An 18,830-nucleotide genomic window follows, 5' to 3' on the forward strand; every position below is an offset into this window, starting at 1 on the left:
GGACAACGAGCCTATTCAATATCAGCCGTCCACGTGTCTGATCGTTGGTCACCAAGCACCCACTGGCCACTCGTCTCTCTATAGTGAATAGTCTATCCTCGCATCGCATACTCGTGCAACACGGCTTGCGAGCGGCGGCGCGGATGGGGCTCTGGGAGTGGCCGTGGGATCGCCGGCGGCGAGGCCCGTCGGGCTTAGGCCCCACCTCCACCGCCGAAGAGGTCACCGCCGGCGTAGACGCCACCCACCTCACCGCCATCGTCACAGGCAACCAACCACACCTTCCCATTGCAGCAGCAGAATCCTCTTGATTTGGTGATTTTTATTTATTGATTTGGTGATGGAAAGAAGAAAAAAACGAAATGCAGGAGCGACGAACGGGATCGGGAGGGAGACGGCCCGAGTTCTGGCGAGGAGGGGGGCGGAGGTGATCATCCCGGCGAGGACGATGGAGAGCGGCAACGCGGTGAAGCAGAGCATCGCGGAGGAGGTCCCGGGGTCCAGGCTCCACGTCATGGAGATGGATCTCGCCTCGCTCGACTCCGTCCGCCGCTTCGCCACCGCGTTCGACTCCTCCCACACCCACCTCAACATCCTCATGTATGCCACACTCACTCACTCACTCACATGATTGCAGTTTGCAAAATGTTCAGAAGATGAACAGTTTCGTGCAGGGGAAACTCTTTTGGTAGCTGGGATATCAGTTCATTTATTGCATGTCAAATACTACCTCCATATTTTAATGTATGACGCCGTTCACTTTTCGACCAACGGACAAAAATACAGAGGGAGTAAATGGTTATGGAAAAAAAATCAAAACAATAAGATAGATTAGTACTTAATATATTATTTAAAAAATGCAAGTTTAAATTTGACTTTTACCGGTTGTTATAAAAAATAATAAATTTGACTGTAAATATGCATCTACTAGTTAGAGTTTAGTTCGTTATTTTCGTTACAATTTATAAAAATCAAATTTAAAATTGCGCGTTTGTGGAGTGATAAATTTTATTTATAACTATTTAGTTAACATGTAATAAATGGGTAGACGTCTAGCCGGGTGATTGAAATCCCTCTCCTTTGGTGCAGCACTTATCTGAAACTGAACTCCCTTACAAAAGTCTTTTTTTCTTTTGCTGTGCTTGTCTGAAGAAACAATGCAGGGATAATGGGGTGCCCTTTCAAGCTATCCAAGGATGGGATTGAGCTGCAGTTCGCAACGAATCATGTCGGTAAGAATGACGCGTGAACACTAGTTCGTTGCAAGTTTGTTACTTATTTTTTGAGCATATGCTGAATTTTACTTACAAGTACAGGTCATTTCTTGCTTACAAATCTTCTGCTCGACAAGATGAAATCGACGGCTAGGAAGACCGGCGTGCAGGGCAGGATCGTGAACGTATCGTCTATTGCGCACAAGAGAAGTGATGGTTCTTGCTTTGATCTGAACAAGCTAAACGATAAGTCTAGGTCAGCAATGTGTTCATTTTTATTGTTACCGCGTACATTATCACAATGTAAGTATCTAAAAGTATTGTTCTTGTCCTGTTCCGAAATTTATAGGTACAAACCACTCATTGCATATGCACATTCCAAATTAGCTAATATTCTTCATGCAAATGAGCTAGCAAAGCGTTTTCAGGTACACATTTTTTTGGCCTTTTCTCGTTTATCTTGTTCATGATGATTGATGACTTTGATCGTTGAAGAAAGAATTAGAGTTTCTGAGAATGTCGAAAAACCCGACTAGTAGTATTAGCAACAATTAAGACAAAATGTTAGTGCAAGCACAGTTGTTCAGTGCTTGTACTTGTGTGGTAGCTAACCCATTTGATTTACTCTTCATTTTTTAGTGATGAAATAACAGTGTGGATATATCACCCCTTGGGAAATAACAATCTTGATTCCATTCAGGAAGAAGGATGTAATTTGACTGCAAATTCCCTGCATCCTGGAGTGATCCTCACCAATATCACTCGTTATGTCGTCACAAACAGTAATGTCAACACAAACCTTTCTTCAGTTATTATTACCTGTTCCAACCTCCAAATCCCATATCCTCTGAATATTTCGCAGGCGTGATGGTTTCAATCCTTTCTGTGGGAAACCTCTTTCTGAAGAACACACAACAGGTAATCGATTCCAATCTTGTTACCACTCAACAATCCAACTGTAAAATCTTCAGTAACTAGCTAGTGTCACAAATAAGATATATTTTAGCTGGCATGATGAACTTCAATCTAATTTTTTACAGGGAGCTGCAACCACATGCTATCTGGCACTGCATCCTGAACTGAAGGATGTCTCCGGCAAATACTTCGCGGACTGCAAGGAAGCCACGCCGAGGCCTGCTGCGAGAGACGCAGAGCTAGCGAAGAGGCTATGGGATTTCAGCGAACAGCTCGTGGATACTAATCGTCGTGGAGAATTCAACAGACAAAAATGACACTGTTTAGACTGTCTGAAATTCTGAACCTGACCATGTCTCAACCTGAGATCCTTCAGATACAGAATTTTATTTTTTATTTCTATTTTTTATTTTTTTTCAATGGAATGATACAGCTTATATAATATGACCATAGAGCTGTTTGTCAGTACTGTTGTTTGCATGTGTAAACAAATTCAAATGCATTAATAATCAGCCTGCTTTTTTTGCCATTTCGTTTCAGAAGAAAATAATTGGTCAACCTGTTTTTCTTGACCGTTCTCGAGCTCCATCCATGGATATGGCTAAGGCTCTTCCAAGAATCGACGAAATGGACTAAACGGAGAAGAAATGTCGCTGCCAATGATACCAATAACTCTGGAGTCTGTAGTACGAATTGTCTGCTCACGTCAGTGTCATTTTTGTCCAATCAATCAATCTAGACACCTCTGAAAAGTGAAAACCGGTTTTCCACAGGTGATCTCTGAAAATTCCAAGTGTGAGATCCTTCTGAACCTGTTGAAAAATCATCTGATCAGAAATTCAGAATCTTCTTCGCCAAACAAAAGCATCTTCAGACAAAAATTCAGAACACTGCGACCGGTGTTGTCATGTGTGAAGTTGTGTTACACTGTGCGCCACACAAGTCACTGTCTCCTCCCAGATGGAGAACGGCAACAAATACTTCTGCTTCTGCACAATTCTGATTTCTCTGAAACTTCGGCTGCTGACCAGTTTGTAGTTCAGGAGAACAAGGAGGAGGAGGAATGGGGTTTAGCTGGGGATGGCTGTGTGGACGGCGCAATGGGCCATCGGGCTTCGGCGGGGCATCCACTGCCGACGAGGTCACCGCCGGCGTCGACGCCAGCCGCCTGACGGTCGTCGTCACAGGTTTGCTCGGCCTGTCGCCGTTTCATGTCTTTGACAATGTTCTTGATTTCCTTTTTCCCTTCATTTTATCAGCGTCCGTATATATAGGACTCCGGGATTTTGTCCAACAGTTTATTGGATAAATATGAGTATGAAACTTGAATTTAGAGGTGAATTTGTATAGTTTGTAGATTCATCCGGTAAGAATGTAGTGCAGCACTGGTACACACCATTCTGAATTTCTGAAAGCATGGTGCCAATTCCACTCAAGGTTCAGAAAACAATTGAAAAGAAAACAATTCAATGAATCTTCGCGCTGTCTGCTGCGGATCGTTCAAAAAAAAAAAACAACTGAAAACTAGCTGGTAGCCCAAACCTGGTAAACTCCATTCTCAATCAGCTTTTGTACCAATAGAATTCTAGCTGATACCACAAATTCAAATATCTGAGAGAAGAAGAAAATCGAAAATTCAAATACCCTGATCCTACAAATTTTCATCTTTATTTCATTCTTTCTTCCATCATGTGATCCATTTGGTACATACCAGGTGCAACAAATGGCATAGGAAAGGAGACAGCTAGGGTCCTTGCACTAAGGGGAGCAGAGGTGATCTTACCAGCAAGGACACTGGAGAGTGGCATGAAGGTGAAACAGAGCCTTGCAGAGGAAATCCCCAGCTCAAAGCTCCATGTCATGGAGATGGATCTTAGCTCCCTCGACTCCGTTCGCAGCTTCGCAAAATCGTTCAACTCGTCTTATAGGCATCTGAACGTCCTCATGTATGTGTGAACAGTTCGGCATCACTGACTGAATTGCAAAGTTTCAGTAATGGAAAATTGTGTTACTGAATTCACTGACAAGTCATTTTTTGTTCTGTGTTTCTCTGAAGAAATAATGCAGGGGTAATGTCCTGCCCTTTTGGACTATCCAAAGATGGGATTGAGCTTCAATTTGCAACGAATCATGTTGGTAAGTATGTTGTATAGAAGCTTGGCAACCTGAGATACCGATTTCTTGGAGCAAAGCGAAGAGATACCGGATGAATTAATCACTTCTGAAATTTTACTTTGTAAACAGGGCATTTCTTGCTGACAAATCTCCTTCTCGACAAGATGAAAGCCACGGCTAAAGAGACTGGTTTGCAGGGCAGGATCATAAACGTGTCTTCTATTTCGCATCGAGGAAGCGATGGTTCATGCTTTGATCTAGATAAGCTGAACGACAAGTCGAAGTTAGTAATTTGCATTTGTGTTCTTCAGGCTGACTCAGTACAGCAAATTGAACCAACGTTCTTACTATTTTATAAAACTAGGAAGGTAGCATGTATCGTAAGTTGTGTTCAAGAAATTTATAAGATTGGAATATTAACCAGACAGTATATGCTACGCTTCAAATTTCAAAAAAAGTATTTCTCTACGATTGTTTTTCAACGATATTCTTTGATAATTTTTATAAGCTATTTGTTAGTTTTATACAACAAAATATTTAATTCATCCCTATGAGTAATTATCCATCCAGTTATCGAGAAAGAAAGTAGACTTATTTTTGTTAATAAATCATGTTTAATAAATTAAATTCAAATTAAAATTGAAGTGTTATTAACAAAACAAACATTATACACTGATGATTTGATTCATCTTCACCTTGGCAAATCAGTATTGCTGCGACACTCGTGATGACCTTGGTAAATCACCTTAGCTGTCTTAGGTGTGGTGGTTCATCTCGGATGTTTTACTTTTCTCTCAGAATTTCTTGGATTTTTCTAATTTATTAGAGCGCCACGTTATGGCTTAGGAGCATTTGTAGAAAGTTTAATAGACTTTTAGTACTGCCTCTGTCCTAGAATGTAACAACCTAGGATAGGATGAGACCCATCCTATATTCTGGGACGTAAAGAGTATATGATAGATAGATAGATAGATATAGTATTATGAAATTTACTCTTTTTATTTATATAATGAGTTGCTAGCTACAAAATAGGGAGGAGAAAGTGAGCAAGGAGAGAGGAGCGAAGATCATATATATGTTATTAATTTAATATTTAATTACTTTTTATTTTTCATGTAAAAGATAGGATTTTTTTCCAAAAGATATATTCTTGTATATCCAAACATGGCCAATGTAGATAAATAAAATATAATATAAAAATTATAATCATTTAGAGAATTTACTTTTATTTACATATTGAATTTTGCTAGGTAGAAAATTGGTAGATTGAATGGAAAATGGCAAGACAAAAGGAAGTACAGGAGAGGAAGAGACGTATGTACGTACGTACGTCAGGGGAGAGGAGGTCTCGTACGTACTTGAGGGCCACCTGAGAGGTGGTGGGTTAGGGGTGGGAGGAGATTATGGATTGGGTTTTAGGATATTTTTTAAGATAAGATCTAATGGTGAAGAATAATGGGTCTACCATCTTAAATGAAAATTAACGGTCGGATGTTTTGCTTTTTTCTTAGAATTTCTTGGATTTCTCTAATTTATTAGAGCGCCACGTGGCGGTTTGGAAGTGTTTGTAGGAAGTTTAATGGATATATAATAGATATATTTTCAGGTACCGTCCGTTCAAGGCATATGGACATTCCAAATTAGCGAATATTCTCCATGCAAATGAACTATCCAGGCGTTTTCAGGTCTGTAATCTCGGACATTTCAATGATTCATGAAGAAAAGAAGCCTCCAGAAAATTTATATTCATTAAAGCAAACCTTCATTAAAAGTAGTATTAGAAATGCACTTTCCAACAATTTTCTGCATCTTGATTTGCTGCTCCAGCCGAACACAACTTGGCACTCTTATTATCTATAACTCAGGGAGTTCTTGTTATATTTCAGGAAGAAGGATGCAATCTGACTGCAAATTCCCTGCATCCTGGAGTAATCGCCACCAACCTCCCTCGCCACATCCTGACAAACAGTAATGCAATCAAAAACTCAACAAAAACTTCCATCAACCAACTGTTTGACACACCACAATGCTCCCTCTGCAGGTCTGATTATATCAATCTTCTCAGTCATGAAACCTTTTCTGAAGAGCATACCTCAGGTAACGATAGAAAAGCAAGCCTGACTAAACGAACAACAGCATTCTCTGCCCAAATGATCAATGCCAAGAAATGATCAATATTTCAGGGAGCTGCGACGAACTGTTATCTAGCATTGCATCCTGGATTGAAGGACGTGTCCGGCAAATACTTTGCCGACTGCAACGAAGCTACGCCGACGGCTGTTGCAAGAGATGCAGAGCTAGCAAAGAAGCTGTGGGAGTTCAGTGAAGAACTTACCAGTGGAGATCAGAAGCTGAAGGAGAAGTGAAGGTAGCGACCTGAACCTGAAGTCGGCGGCGACATTGGAAGGAGCGCAGTGCGCAGAGTTTGGTGGACTGGAGCTGGAGGGATGCGACGCAATGGAAGTACGAAACCATGAAAGCAATGGCATCGGTTTTAGGCTAGACTGAATATGTCACTGAAAATTTTGCTTGTCCTAAGTATACTATTAGTATATGTCTTGTTCTAAACTTGTTCGGTTGTTCCTTTAGGCAAGACTGAATATGTCTTGTTCTAAACTATTAGCTATGTGAGTGTGACTATGTCATCCGATGACGATTGTACCCCTACATTCAGGGGCGAATCCACAGGGTATAACACTGTTCTAAACTTTATAATCCCATTGGTGTTAGCTCATGTTAGCACGTAAAGAGTGTAATATACTACTCCCTCCGTTTCACTATGTAAGTCATTTTAGCATTTCTCACATTTATATTGATGTCAATGAATGTGAGAAATGCAACTTACATTGTGAAACGGAGGAAGTATATATTTGATAGGTATATGACACCCGGTATTTTTGTATTTTTCGTTCTAGATTCGCCGCCGCCTACATTTGTATTCTTTTTTTTTTCTGACATTAGGTGTGAGGTTTGAGGCTTTAAGCAGTGATATTTATTGTTTTTTTAAGAGGGCAAGCATCCTTGAGGCTTTAAAAAAAATACTGTACATAAGTTTTTGGGAAGGTTCATACAATGGTATAGTATACCATAGAATTAAACTAGTATACTCACCAGTTCTGTAGAATTAAACTTTCCTTCAAAATTTTAGAAGTTTTATGAGCCTGGTCATATGAAAGGAAGTTACGAGATATATCTATTCTAAGTATTAATATGAAAATAAACTATTAATTTGTAATTTTACGCACAAACCTTACCACTATGAGCATCTTCAAAGACTAGGCCAGCAAATCCATCCTGTAGATTGACGAAGTTACAATAAGCACCATCCTAGAGATTGACGATACATTGCCTACCACTAAAAGCACAACCATCCTAGAGATTGACGATACGTTGCCTACCACTAAAAGCACAAAGCCGTTAAATCCTGGAAAATTCGCTCCCATGAGGAGTCAAACCCAGGACCTATGGTGCTACTGAGGCTCTTATAACCATTAGGCTACAGGCATTTTCGCTATTAATTTGTAATTAATATTGAATAACGCTGCGTGAGTATTATTTTAAGATATGTAATATAAGTAAACCATCATAGTAATCACTTGCATTATACTTCCTTCAAATATTTATATATGGCAATTTTTTAAAAAATATTTAAGATTATACCTTTTTTTTCAATTATACTTTGCTATTGATTCATCATAAAATTTTTTTATTAGATATACTTTGAAATATAGACCTATTAGCATAATTTTTTTTACACTAAATAAAAGTTTGTATCGGAGTACAATTTAAATAATCATTGCTAAAATACACTACTATTTTCAAACTTGTAAATTTCCTAGCACAAGATTGTAATCCTACTTGTGAGTAAGAATAAAAAATAATAATAATACAATGAAGAGGTCTTTTTCTTTCTCTCTCTCTTTCTTATAAAAAAAACTTATCATCAGTTCTGTTATAGAGGGTCCAATGGGCCTCCAGTGGGTGTAAAAAAAAAAAGGCCCTCCAGTGGGCCTGGGGCATCTGACGTGTCAAAAAGTGCAACACTAACCGCATTGTTTTGTATTAGTAGTTAATTACCGCGCTCTCTAATACGCCTGGGACCGGGACTCCGGGAGAGAGCAACACTAAGCACTGGGCACTAAGAACATGGATTAAGCGCAAGTAATCCTGTAATTAAGCTAAGCTAGTTAATTAAGCAATTTGGATTCTACGAAGCAGCGGCGCGGCCAAAATCCCCCAAATCCTCTCGGAGCCCGAGGTCGCTTGGAGTCGGCGCGGCGGCGCACGCAATGCCCGCCCTGCAGCCTCCACCGGCGTCGTCTCCGGGGCGGGAGCGGGAGCGGGGCGACGCGGCTGCTTCCTCCGCCGGTGGGCGCCGCCGCTCTCGCTCGCCGCCTTGGAGCCCTCGCGCGCGGTCCCCGTCCCTCTCGCGGTCGCCGCCCTCGTCGTCGTCGTCGTCCTCCGAGGATGAACGGTTTGTGTGTGCTGTCTCCGCTGCTCGCTCCATTCCTTCCTCCCCTCCTCTTCGCCGATCCTCGTATCGATCGTCTTGGGGTTTTGGTGGGGGTTTCGTGCGGGTTTTGGTTGGGATTTCGTGCACATCGTGCTATTGATTCTCCATTTTTTTTAACCCTGCAGTGAGAATTGCGAGACCCAAACTGAAACTGCATGGATGGAATTGGGATTCTCAAATTCAGGGCCTCGAGGTGTAACTGAGATCACTTATCTTCTGAGGTCCCACGAGCTCAAGATCAGTGAGTTGGAGTCAAAAGAGCAGATTTACTGCAACAGCCTGGTTCAACTCGAAGAGAGAATCGCATCACTAGAATATTACAAGGTCTCTTCTTGTGTTCAGCAAGAGGATTTCTGAAACCTAGTTTCATATTGTACTTTTGTTTCTTATACATGAGCATGAGAAAAAACATATTGCAGGAGAAATTGCTTACAAGACTTTCATGGACAGAAGAGGCCAATTCGACTTTGAGATCTGACAATTCCAAATTGAAGAATTTGGCATACAGTCTTAAGGAAAGGGTGGACGAGTTAGAAAAAGACAACTTCATGCTAGGGCTGAAGATGAATGAGTTTGCTCAAGAGATGGAACGATTTCAGATGCAGGTAAGCTAGCGTTGTAGCTTATGCTTTTATAGTTACTAGTAATCAGTTGCACGTATTGATAAATATGAACTAATTAAACCACTTAAAAAAATGCCCATATTTAACATTTACCTTTTCACATGCACAGTTAGCAGCTATGACTATCAATCTGTAGCTTCAAGGAACGCATAATACATAGACAGTGGAGAAACCAGAAAATTGAGAACCATAGGATATCCTTGAAGAGAAATCTGTCAGCCTTGCGGTGATCTTTCCTTTGCTATATAAGAGTAGCAATGTACCTTAGAAATCTGTCAGCATTGTGCTGATCTTTCCATTGCTGTATAAGAGTAGCAGTGTACCTTAGAAATCTGCCAATGAAAAAAGTGAAAATTATATGGGAGCTGTATCTCTATTATCAATTTATCATAAATTTATAAGATACCGTTGTAACAATATTATTTTGACAATATGGTGCATCTCCAAGGTGAACAAACGCAGGTCCTGTTAAGTACTTTGAAAACTGAGGGCTGATCATCTTCAGAAAATTGCTTCTGCTTAAGAAAAAAAAGGCTGATTATATGCAAGTTCTTTGATTGGGGCACTAATGCATGCATATTGAAGGGGTTTTCCGAGAATCAAATTGTAAACAAATAAATTGTGGATTTGAAACCACAAACATGATCTCGTGGAAATTTTGTTAGGGATAGGCCGCAGATTGAAGTCGCACTGGTGATGTCACGTTTCTGTTGCCGGTGACCTCCTAAAGCTGCATCCAAATTCTAGAGCTGCAATGGTGTAGTTGTAGCACACAAGCAAGAACCTAACCCTAGGATCCAGAATTCTTATTGACTACTGCATGTGACAATATCAAATTCATTATGTCATGAATCTAGAAAAAAAAGAAGAAAGGGTGGTTAATTGGATCTCCTCACAACCTGACAATATATAATTAGTTCATAGCTTAGGTTTCCCTGGTGAGTATAACAGTGAATAGCAAAAACATCTATGAATTTTCTTCATTAACTAAGTTATTGATTGTACACATAGAATATTTAGGACATCTGTTCATGTAGATAAAAGCAAAGGAAAGAGTGACATCGCCAATGTCACAATGAGAAAAGGCTGGAAATAAAATTCATATATGCGATACCATAGGAGCTGGAATGCACGGGGATTTGAATCAATCGCAAGATATCTGAACTGTGATCTTCGAAATTCAGAGCAAATGAATTGTGCGAGTCCTGATGGCTGATACCTCTAATTGCCATACTTTTCAGTCCAGGACAGAGCATTTATGGCTAGATGAAGGGCAAGGATGTAATGCTAATATGTTATGTATCACTTTTATCTTGTTGTTCCCATGAAAATGCACTTGCTACTTGGCTACTTGCAACAAAAAATGTACTTACAAGTTCAGCCATCAACCCATTGTTAGGGTTTGGGTCACTTAGCAGCAAACCAATGCTTGTCAAAACAGTAGCAATTTTGAGCAACGGTTGCCAGGCACCATGCACATTAGTACTTGTACAATATAACATAAACTAATGCTGGATATTTATGGTTATTTGTTGAATACTTGAATATGCTGATATTTACCATCTTGGCAGGTAGGATCAACCAACACACAGATGCAGGATAATCTTGATGATATGGCCAAAGCTTTTGAATCTAAAGAAAGACATGTCACCTTCACACAACAAAAACTAGCGGATTCGATCAACCATCACGAAGAAAGAATCACAACACTAGAACAGGATATAAGCCAATGTACTCAACATGTTCAATCACTTCAGGTCAAGGTAAGCAAGTTGTTTACTAGCGCTCATATTTTGATATTGTATCTTTTAGATGCTTGCCTCTGCAAAAAATGATGCTTCATAATGCTGGGTTAATGCTACTCTTTATATTCTGGAAAAAAAAGGAGCGACCCAGAAACAAATAGATCTGTTCAAATTCAGGAATCAATGCCCATAGTGACAGGTTAGCATTGTCGATCTAGGCAGAGGCTGGCATTTAACTGTCTTGCTTGATCTGGGCCTTGAGGCTTGCAAATGTGGAGTAACAGGGGGCAGACCCAGGGGTGTGCCGGGGGCATCCAGAAAATTTCTAGGATCAATTATGCAGTCCATAGCCTTGCAGCTGTGAGAACAGGTGTATGCACCGTGCAAAGCTCATTAGATCATTAATTCACCATATGCTTGCATGCAGACATTAAGCACACTCAAATAGCACATCAATGCAGCACTGTCATGACCCAATAAGAGCTCTAGTATCCCATTGGGGGTAGCAATGCTGTGGGCTCTAGTATCCCATTGGGGGTAGCAATGTTGTGGGCTTGTGGCAAGTAGGAGGCCAGAGATTAATTAGGACCCTTAAGCTGTGCTGCACTGGAATGGTTTGGACTTCAGGTTCGGGCTTAGACGGTCGCTTGCTGAGCCGCTCATGCACCTTGATGAGGTGATGCCATTAAGGAGGTCAAAGCAAATGTTTATAGTCCTTGGTGACAACAGCAGCAAGCTAGTGCGTTATAGGACTTGCTTAGCATTGTCCAACACAATATTGCTAGATCTAGGCCTTGTGGCTTGCGGTTGTGATAGCATGTTGGCATTGTCCTTTATGAGGTGATGTCGTTGAGGAGGTCAAAACAAGTGGTGATAGGCCTTGGTGACAGCAGCAATTAACAAGCTAGTGTGTCATAAGACATTTCATTTTTATCTCTTGTTGGATATGCTGATCCTTATTTTCTTGGCAGGTAAAATCAAACACCAGTCAACTGGAAACCAATAATAATGATCATCATTCGCTTGAGAATAGGATTCAAGTTTTGGAATCAACAGAAAGGCAGAACGCTTCTAGATTGGTGAAAATGGAGGAGTCTATTATCCATCAGCATGAAAGAACCATAGGAGTAGAGCAAGACTTGAGTGCAAATATAACTCAACATGGTCAGCAAATTCAAACGCTCCAGAACAAAGTAAGTAAATTCTGTTTATTATGCCTAACATTTTGCCCTGTATAATTTTTAGAAATTCCTTACTGTATAAAATGTGGGCCTTGGGGCTTGCAAATGTGGTAGTAACAGGGGGCGGACCCAGGGGTGTGCTGGGTGGGGTCACAGAAAATTTCTAGGATCAGTTATGCAGTCCATATCCTTACAGCTGTAAGAACAGGTGTAAGCACCGTGGAAAGCTCATTAGATCATTAATTCACCATACGCCTGTGTGCAAACATTAAGCACACGCAAATAGCACATCAATGCAGCACTGTCATGACCCAATAAGAGCTCTAGTGTCCCATGGGGGAGTAGCACCGTTGTGTGCTTGTCAGCCTGTGGCACCTAGGAGGCTGGAGATTTAGGGTGCTATTGGAATGGTTTGGACTTTATATTCAGACTTCAGGCGGTTGCGCGCTGAGTCACTGAAGGCTGCTGCAAGGGCTAGGGTTTGCATTCTCGAAATTGGGGTTTTTGTCGGGGGAGGGGAGGGGGGCTGAAAGAACTGAAATTTCGGAAGTTTCAGTACTTTTTTGGCCGAAATTATTTGAAATTTTGAATGAATTTAGATAAACTTCGATCAAATTCACAAAAAAAATGAAAAAAAGGGAAAATTTCGGGCGAGATATGTGCTTGCCGGTGAGGGACGAAATTACCGAATTTCAGAAATTTCTGAAATTGCAATCACTGGCAAGGGCTAGTCATGACAATGGAATTGTCCTTGATGAGATGATGCCGTTCAGGAGGTCAAAGCAAATGTTTATAGTCCTTAGTGGCAGCAGCAGCAAGCTAGCACATTATAAGACTTGCATAGCATTGTCCAACACAATGTGGTAGAGTAAGCAGTATTGCTTGATCAAGGCGTTGCGGCTTGCAGTTGTGACAGCATGTTGACATTGTCCTTTATGAGGTGATGGCGTTGAGGAGGTCAAAACTGTTGGAAATATAGTCATTATTCGGCATATTTTAATCCAAGAAATTGAAACAATGATCATGGCATAAGCAGTGTAGGGTGATCTTAACGTAACCAGTAGCATACTATGCGCATCATGAATGTCAGAAACATGAACATACCAGTAACGCGATAACATGCTAGAGGCATCATGTAGAACAGGAACAAGAACATAGCGCACATAGTATAGCGCTAACAATGGGAACAGGAATAGCGCTAACAGCAGTAGCAGGAGGAGAAGATTATACCCCGAGAATGGCCCTCCGCTGGATGGTGAGGCAGAATTGCCTCCGTTGTTGTAGTCGTTCACGGCACCTCCTCCTGGCGCAGCAGCTCCGGATCTAGATCCAGCTCCTGTCGGTGGCGGCGTACCACCTCCGCCAGCAGTGGCGGCAGCAACTCCAGACATGGCGATGAGCAGTCGTGCGGGAGGCACTCCCCAAAAACATGATCACCCGCCTACCCGGTGCAGATCTCAGGCGAAGGTGTGGTTTCGGAGGCACTGCTCCTTCCAATCTCTCGTGCGCGCAAGAGATCAGAAGCGGGGAAGCGAGAGCAACTCAGGCACGGAGAAGGAGAAACTAACACCGGGGGAGAAGCGAAGAAGTCGGATCGGACTCGCGGCCTCCTTATCTATCAGGAGAAAGAACGTGGACGCGCTGTTGCGGAGGGAATCGTGGGAACGTGGGTTAGTGGCTGCAAAAGGATAGTGACGTGACGCCTCGCCTCGCCCACGCCCACGCCCACGCCCACGGCCCGGCGCGCGCGCGCGCGTGTGGCATTCCGACCCCCACCTCAACTGGTCAACAGGGAGCCTCCAATAACTCCCTATTTAGGTTGAGATATTTCTCGCTTAAATCCAGAGGTGGTATTATTATCCTCAACATTTATTATGGGCCTTTGAGATTTAATATTATAAGTTGGGCCTAGCCCAATTATTCTAACAAAAACAAGTGGTGATAGGCCTTGGTGATAGCAGCAACAAGCTAGTGTGTCATAAGACTTACTATAAGACCTTTCACTTTTTTATCTCTTGCTGGATATGCTGATCCTTATTTTCTTGGCAGGTACAACTGCAAACCAATAATAATGAAGCTCATTTGCTTGAGAATAGGATTCAAGTTTTGGAATCAGCAGAAAGGCAGAACGCTTCTAGATTGGTGAAAATGGAAGATTCTATTATCCATCAGCATGAAAGAATCATAGGAGTAGAGCAAGACATGAGTGCAAATATAACTCAACATGGTCAGCAAGTTCAAACGCTCCAGAACAAAGTAAGTAAATTCTGTTTATTATGCAGATAATTTTGCATTATATTCTTTTAGAAATTCACTATATTATAAAATTACATCTCTTGACTGTCAATATTGAAAATAATCCTTTATTTTCGCCAATCTAAAAAATAATTATGTTTTTCTCTTAATTTAACTTTGTAGTGGTAAAGGATAAATACATGTTATTTTTATAAGTCAAGAAAAAATAATAATTTACACTCTTAATTAAATTTCAGGAAAATGATGTTCTTATGAAGTCTTTTCAGTCGCTGCTCACTTGTATGGTACCATTTATTGTTGCGTTTCTGCTATCAATGCTTAGCAGCCAATCTGATTTCGGTGAATATGAGAAGGATCTTGTGATTCAAGTTTCGTTGGTGTGTGGATTACCTGGCGTAATGGCTATGGTCTTTGCTCACTTAGCAAGTGGACCATTTTGGACTTCTATCGTAGCAAGCTTGACATTATACTTTGTCATTTATAGCATCACATTAGTGTATTATGCATTCATAAGACTTCTACCATGGAGTCCATGGACAAGATTGCAGTTTTATGCTACTGTCATTCTTCTTGCAATATTCCTGATCGTGGTCCTTACCATGCTGATTGTTTGGGGGAGTTTTGTTAAAAAACCAAAGGTACAACTATTGCTGGTGTTCTATAATCTATTCAAATTTATATGTTATACTAATTATATGTTTAATTTTCAACAATAGTTCACGCGTTGGATTGCAAGTTACTTTTCATGTTGTCCAGGGCCTGAATGATAGATGTCTATTACAGGAGGTATGTACCTCTCAAACACAATTAGAAGTCTCCACCCTATATGCTTAACATCGTTAAATATTATTTATGGCTGTAGGTAAACAAGTGACTACTCTGGTGCCTTGCAAAGTTTATCATTGAAGACAAGTTGCCAATGAAGATTCAGAAGCTTGATTGTGTCACATTTGTTGTACAGATGTTACTACTATGTCTAGAAGTTTTACATACTTAGGATAACGTTGAAGAACTTTTGCTCATAGCTAATAGAAAGCGAGAGATATGCTAACTTGGATAAAGTCTAGATATTTCTACTGCCTTCAATTCCTTTTTTTTAATCAACCGTAAACGAAGTTATGCATGGTTAGGAAATACTTCACATTATTTTTTTTTTAAAAAAAACTTATTTCACAGAATTAAAACACTGAAGAAATTTCTCTTTTATTAGAGAACTTGAGATGCTAATATGGATGATGCTATGTTTAAAAGGGAAATAATACCAAGACAACGAAGAAGTAAAATATAACATTTCCATTGTTTTGGTATAATGTAACATTTCGCTTGTATATATGGAATGTAAAGATTAATGTTTGCACTTAGCAGATGCGATGATATTTTTACTCCTTGGTGCGTGCGAATTTCCTATAATAGAACTATCCTTCCCAATGAGTATTGACATGGATTTATTCTATACCTATTAAAATTTTTAGTTAATCCCTTTCTTATTGGGATTAACTGAACAATCTACTTACCTGAACCTGGGATTTCAGTAATTCATAACCCATCAACAAACCAGCGTCGTTGGATCTCCAATCCCTTTTGCATAAGGATTAACCGAACAATCCCCTTACTAGAGGGTAGGATTTCAGCAATTAATCAACCCACCAACAACCAGCGTAGTTAATCTCCAATCCCTTTATACTCTTTTTTATCTCACTATACAAGACGTGCATGCATTCACTACCATAGAACACCTGATAGGCGTCGGTTGGGAAACCCCCTTAGCCCTTATTCGGTTAATCCCATGAGTGAGGGATTGAAGGGGATTTATTCTACACCTATTGCGGTGTGGAGTTATTCCCCCCAATCCCCTCCAAACCGAACAAAGCCTTAGTTGCCGACTTTCCTAACTGGTGCCACGGAGGCGGCACCGATGACTCGAGTGATTGGTGTCGGTTTCAAAACCGACACCTTTGAGACGTACGCGAGCCAAAAGAAAAAGGCTCGATACACCGAGTGCATCCACCCCGCGTTGCCCCGAAATCTCAATCCACAACATCATAGAACTCCACATCACATATCTATAAACATTGCAGAACAAGACCGACACGGAAGGAGAGAAGGTTGACTCCACCACTGCTCACCGTCGCTGTACGCCAGATCCGCCGCGGGAAAAGCCGACGCCGCCGCCACCGCCGGATCCGCCGACTCCTCTATTGCTGGCGAGTGAGAAGAGAGGGGGAGGGGACGGGGGCGAGAGGGAGTGAGAGGGAGAGAGAGACGAGTGAGGAGGTGGGGGGGAGGGGGGGCGTCCTTATCTACGCAGTATTTTATCTCGATGCCCGCCCCGTGCGCTAAAAGAAAAAAAATGGCTCTAAGCTCGGCTCAGTTTGTTTTATAGGGTGTCGTTTTTTTTAAAAAAACCCAGCACCTATAATATATTATGGATGTTGGTTTTTAATTAACTGACACCTATAATACGTCAAAGATACTGATTTTTTTTAAAACCCGGCACATATAGTAAAGGTGTATGTTTTTCTCTAGAACCGATACCTATAGTATATTCAAGGTGTCTTTTTTCTTATTTTCAGCCTGTGGAGGTGGGAATAACACTATAGGTGCCGGTTTTAGCTGTTCCGGCACCTTTAGTGCCGACTTGTATTAGGGGTTATGGGGTAGTGATTTTAAGATTTAACATTTAAAACATTTGACTAAAAAATATAATATAAATTAAATTTTATTTGCTGAAAATAATATCATTGAATTGATATTTGAATTTAATTTACACTAGCAAAAGTGCCGGTGCATTGCAACGGGAAGTGTAAAGACAAGAAAATTAAGGAAAAGTTGAAATAGATTTACATTATGTAATTAATTGAAATACAAATTTCCTTAAAAATTTGGATATTTTTTAAGTTGGTAAGTGTATAATTAAATTATACAAACTTGTATAATTAAATTATAATTACACTCTTTGGAATTTTATTGAAATTTTCAGAGCTTAATTGCTAATTTTGATAATACAAACATAGTTTTAGCATTTATTCTTCAGCCTTTTTTTTTGACGGGAAACAGAAGGAGAGACTCCTACTGTGCTATATTATAATAATAAATAATTTACAGGGGTATGTACAAATTTACAAGGGAAAATTAAAGAAAGTTGTCAATCCATGATTGCCAGTTTGGAAGATATGTTACTTTTGCTCTGTACATATGCAGGGCAAATTCTTGATGAAAGTCATGTTTCCACTTGTCAAAGCTGTAGGCGATGTTTTTGAATATTTGTTCATTTCTTCTGTTCCAAATGTGTCAGCATCCAAATGCTAGAACTTCAAAGAAAAAGCTATGAGGAAACTGGTTGTGTGCTGAGGTGATCATGTTCATGATGTCTGACTGCAAGTTCCAATGGATTCCAATTTTTTGCCAACATTGTTGAGCAGTCGGGCATTTGAAAAATAAGTGTATCATATCTTCAGTGAGGCTGGCATTACACATGACGCACTGTATCCCCCCTGAATGTTAAAATTTTTCTTCTGGAGCATCTCCTTAGTGTTAAGTCTGTTCATAAGCAAAAGCCAGAGGAACACCTTTAATTTCATTACACACTTGCTTTTCCATATCAAAGTAAGAGGTCGTTCATGTTGCAGATGGACAAAGAACATTTTATAAACTTTGTTGGCATGAAATCGATCAGAATTCCAGGGTAAGTCCATTTATCCATATTACTGCCATTGTATAAGTTCTGCAGTCTGTCTGTGAGAGTTTCCCATTCCTGCGTTGCTTGGCTTGAAAGAGGTATGTGAAAGTTTTGACTGAGCTCTGATGCTTGTAAGAAACTTTGAATCGTGGAATCTTCGTTCCTTGCAAAGGAAAATAGAATGGGAAATTCGGATTCCAGATAACTGTCAGTCCATTTATCTTTCCAAAACAGAGCAGTATCCCCTTGCCCCAGGGTGCATTGAGCGAACGCTCTAAAGAAGGGAATCAATCTGAAGATATCTTTCCACCAAAAAGATCCTTTTTCCTTGTGAGCCTGAGGTGGTTTGTCTGAATTAGAATAATGTTTGTTCCAAATTAACTGTACCCAAGGCAGGTTCTTTTTGTTAAAAAAATTTGTCCAAATGCTTGAGAAGAAGAGCTATGTACTGAAACTCCAGATTGATTACTCCCATACCCCCTTTCTTTTTTGGCCTACAGACTAGATCCCAAGCTGCCAGGGAGTGAGTTTTTGTTTCCATATTAGAATTTTTTCTCCATAAACAATGTCTTCTGGCTCGATCGATGTG

General features: G+C 40.5%; 3 protein-coding genes across 4 annotated transcripts; all 3 read left to right on the forward strand.

Annotated features, from left to right (window-relative positions):
* Nucleotides 1-113: 113 nt before the first annotated feature.
* LOC4349944 (short-chain dehydrogenase TIC 32, chloroplastic) lies at nucleotides 114-2,658 on the forward strand. Its single transcript, XM_015759644.3, has 8 exons — nucleotides 114-267; nucleotides 369-600; nucleotides 1,153-1,232; nucleotides 1,317-1,470; nucleotides 1,564-1,642; nucleotides 1,915-1,996; nucleotides 2,077-2,132; nucleotides 2,255-2,658. Exons 1-8 carry the CDS (start codon nucleotides 144-146, stop codon nucleotides 2,444-2,446), a joined length of 999 nt encoding a protein of 332 aa, XP_015615130.1. The 5' UTR covers nucleotides 114-143; the 3' UTR covers nucleotides 2,447-2,658.
* Nucleotides 2,659-2,995: 337 nt separating this feature from the next.
* On the forward strand, nucleotides 2,996-6,978 carry LOC4349945 (short-chain dehydrogenase TIC 32, chloroplastic). Of its 2 annotated transcripts, none has more exons than XM_015759642.2 (8): nucleotides 2,996-3,316; nucleotides 3,844-4,075; nucleotides 4,186-4,265; nucleotides 4,374-4,527; nucleotides 5,839-5,929; nucleotides 6,131-6,212; nucleotides 6,286-6,341; nucleotides 6,428-6,978. In XM_015759642.2, exons 1-8 carry the CDS (start codon nucleotides 3,193-3,195, stop codon nucleotides 6,608-6,610), a joined length of 1,002 nt encoding a protein of 333 aa, XP_015615128.1. In that variant the 5' UTR covers nucleotides 2,996-3,192; the 3' UTR covers nucleotides 6,611-6,978. The 2 variants fall into 2 exon arrangements, with proteins under 2 accessions (XP_015615128.1, XP_015615129.1); XM_015759643.2 differs by having other exon boundaries at nucleotides 3,019-3,316; nucleotides 5,851-5,929.
* A 1,485-nt stretch (nucleotides 6,979-8,463) lies between these two features.
* Nucleotides 8,464-15,623, forward strand: LOC4349946 (uncharacterized). Its single transcript, XM_015759938.3, has 9 exons — nucleotides 8,464-8,718; nucleotides 8,883-9,081; nucleotides 9,177-9,362; nucleotides 10,952-11,143; nucleotides 12,097-12,318; nucleotides 14,356-14,562; nucleotides 14,799-15,200; nucleotides 15,279-15,348; nucleotides 15,425-15,623. The coding sequence occupies exons 1-8, from the start codon at nucleotides 8,534-8,536 to the stop codon at nucleotides 15,327-15,329; spliced, it is 1,644 nt and encodes a 547-aa protein (XP_015615424.1). The 5' UTR covers nucleotides 8,464-8,533; the 3' UTR covers nucleotides 15,330-15,348; nucleotides 15,425-15,623.
* The last annotated feature ends 3,207 nt before the right edge of the window (nucleotides 15,624-18,830 follow it).

Source organism: Oryza sativa, chromosome 11, assembly GCF_034140825.1.
Source record: "Oryza sativa Japonica Group chromosome 11, ASM3414082v1".
Lineage (NCBI taxonomy): Eukaryota > Viridiplantae > Streptophyta > Magnoliopsida > Poales > Poaceae > Oryza > Oryza sativa.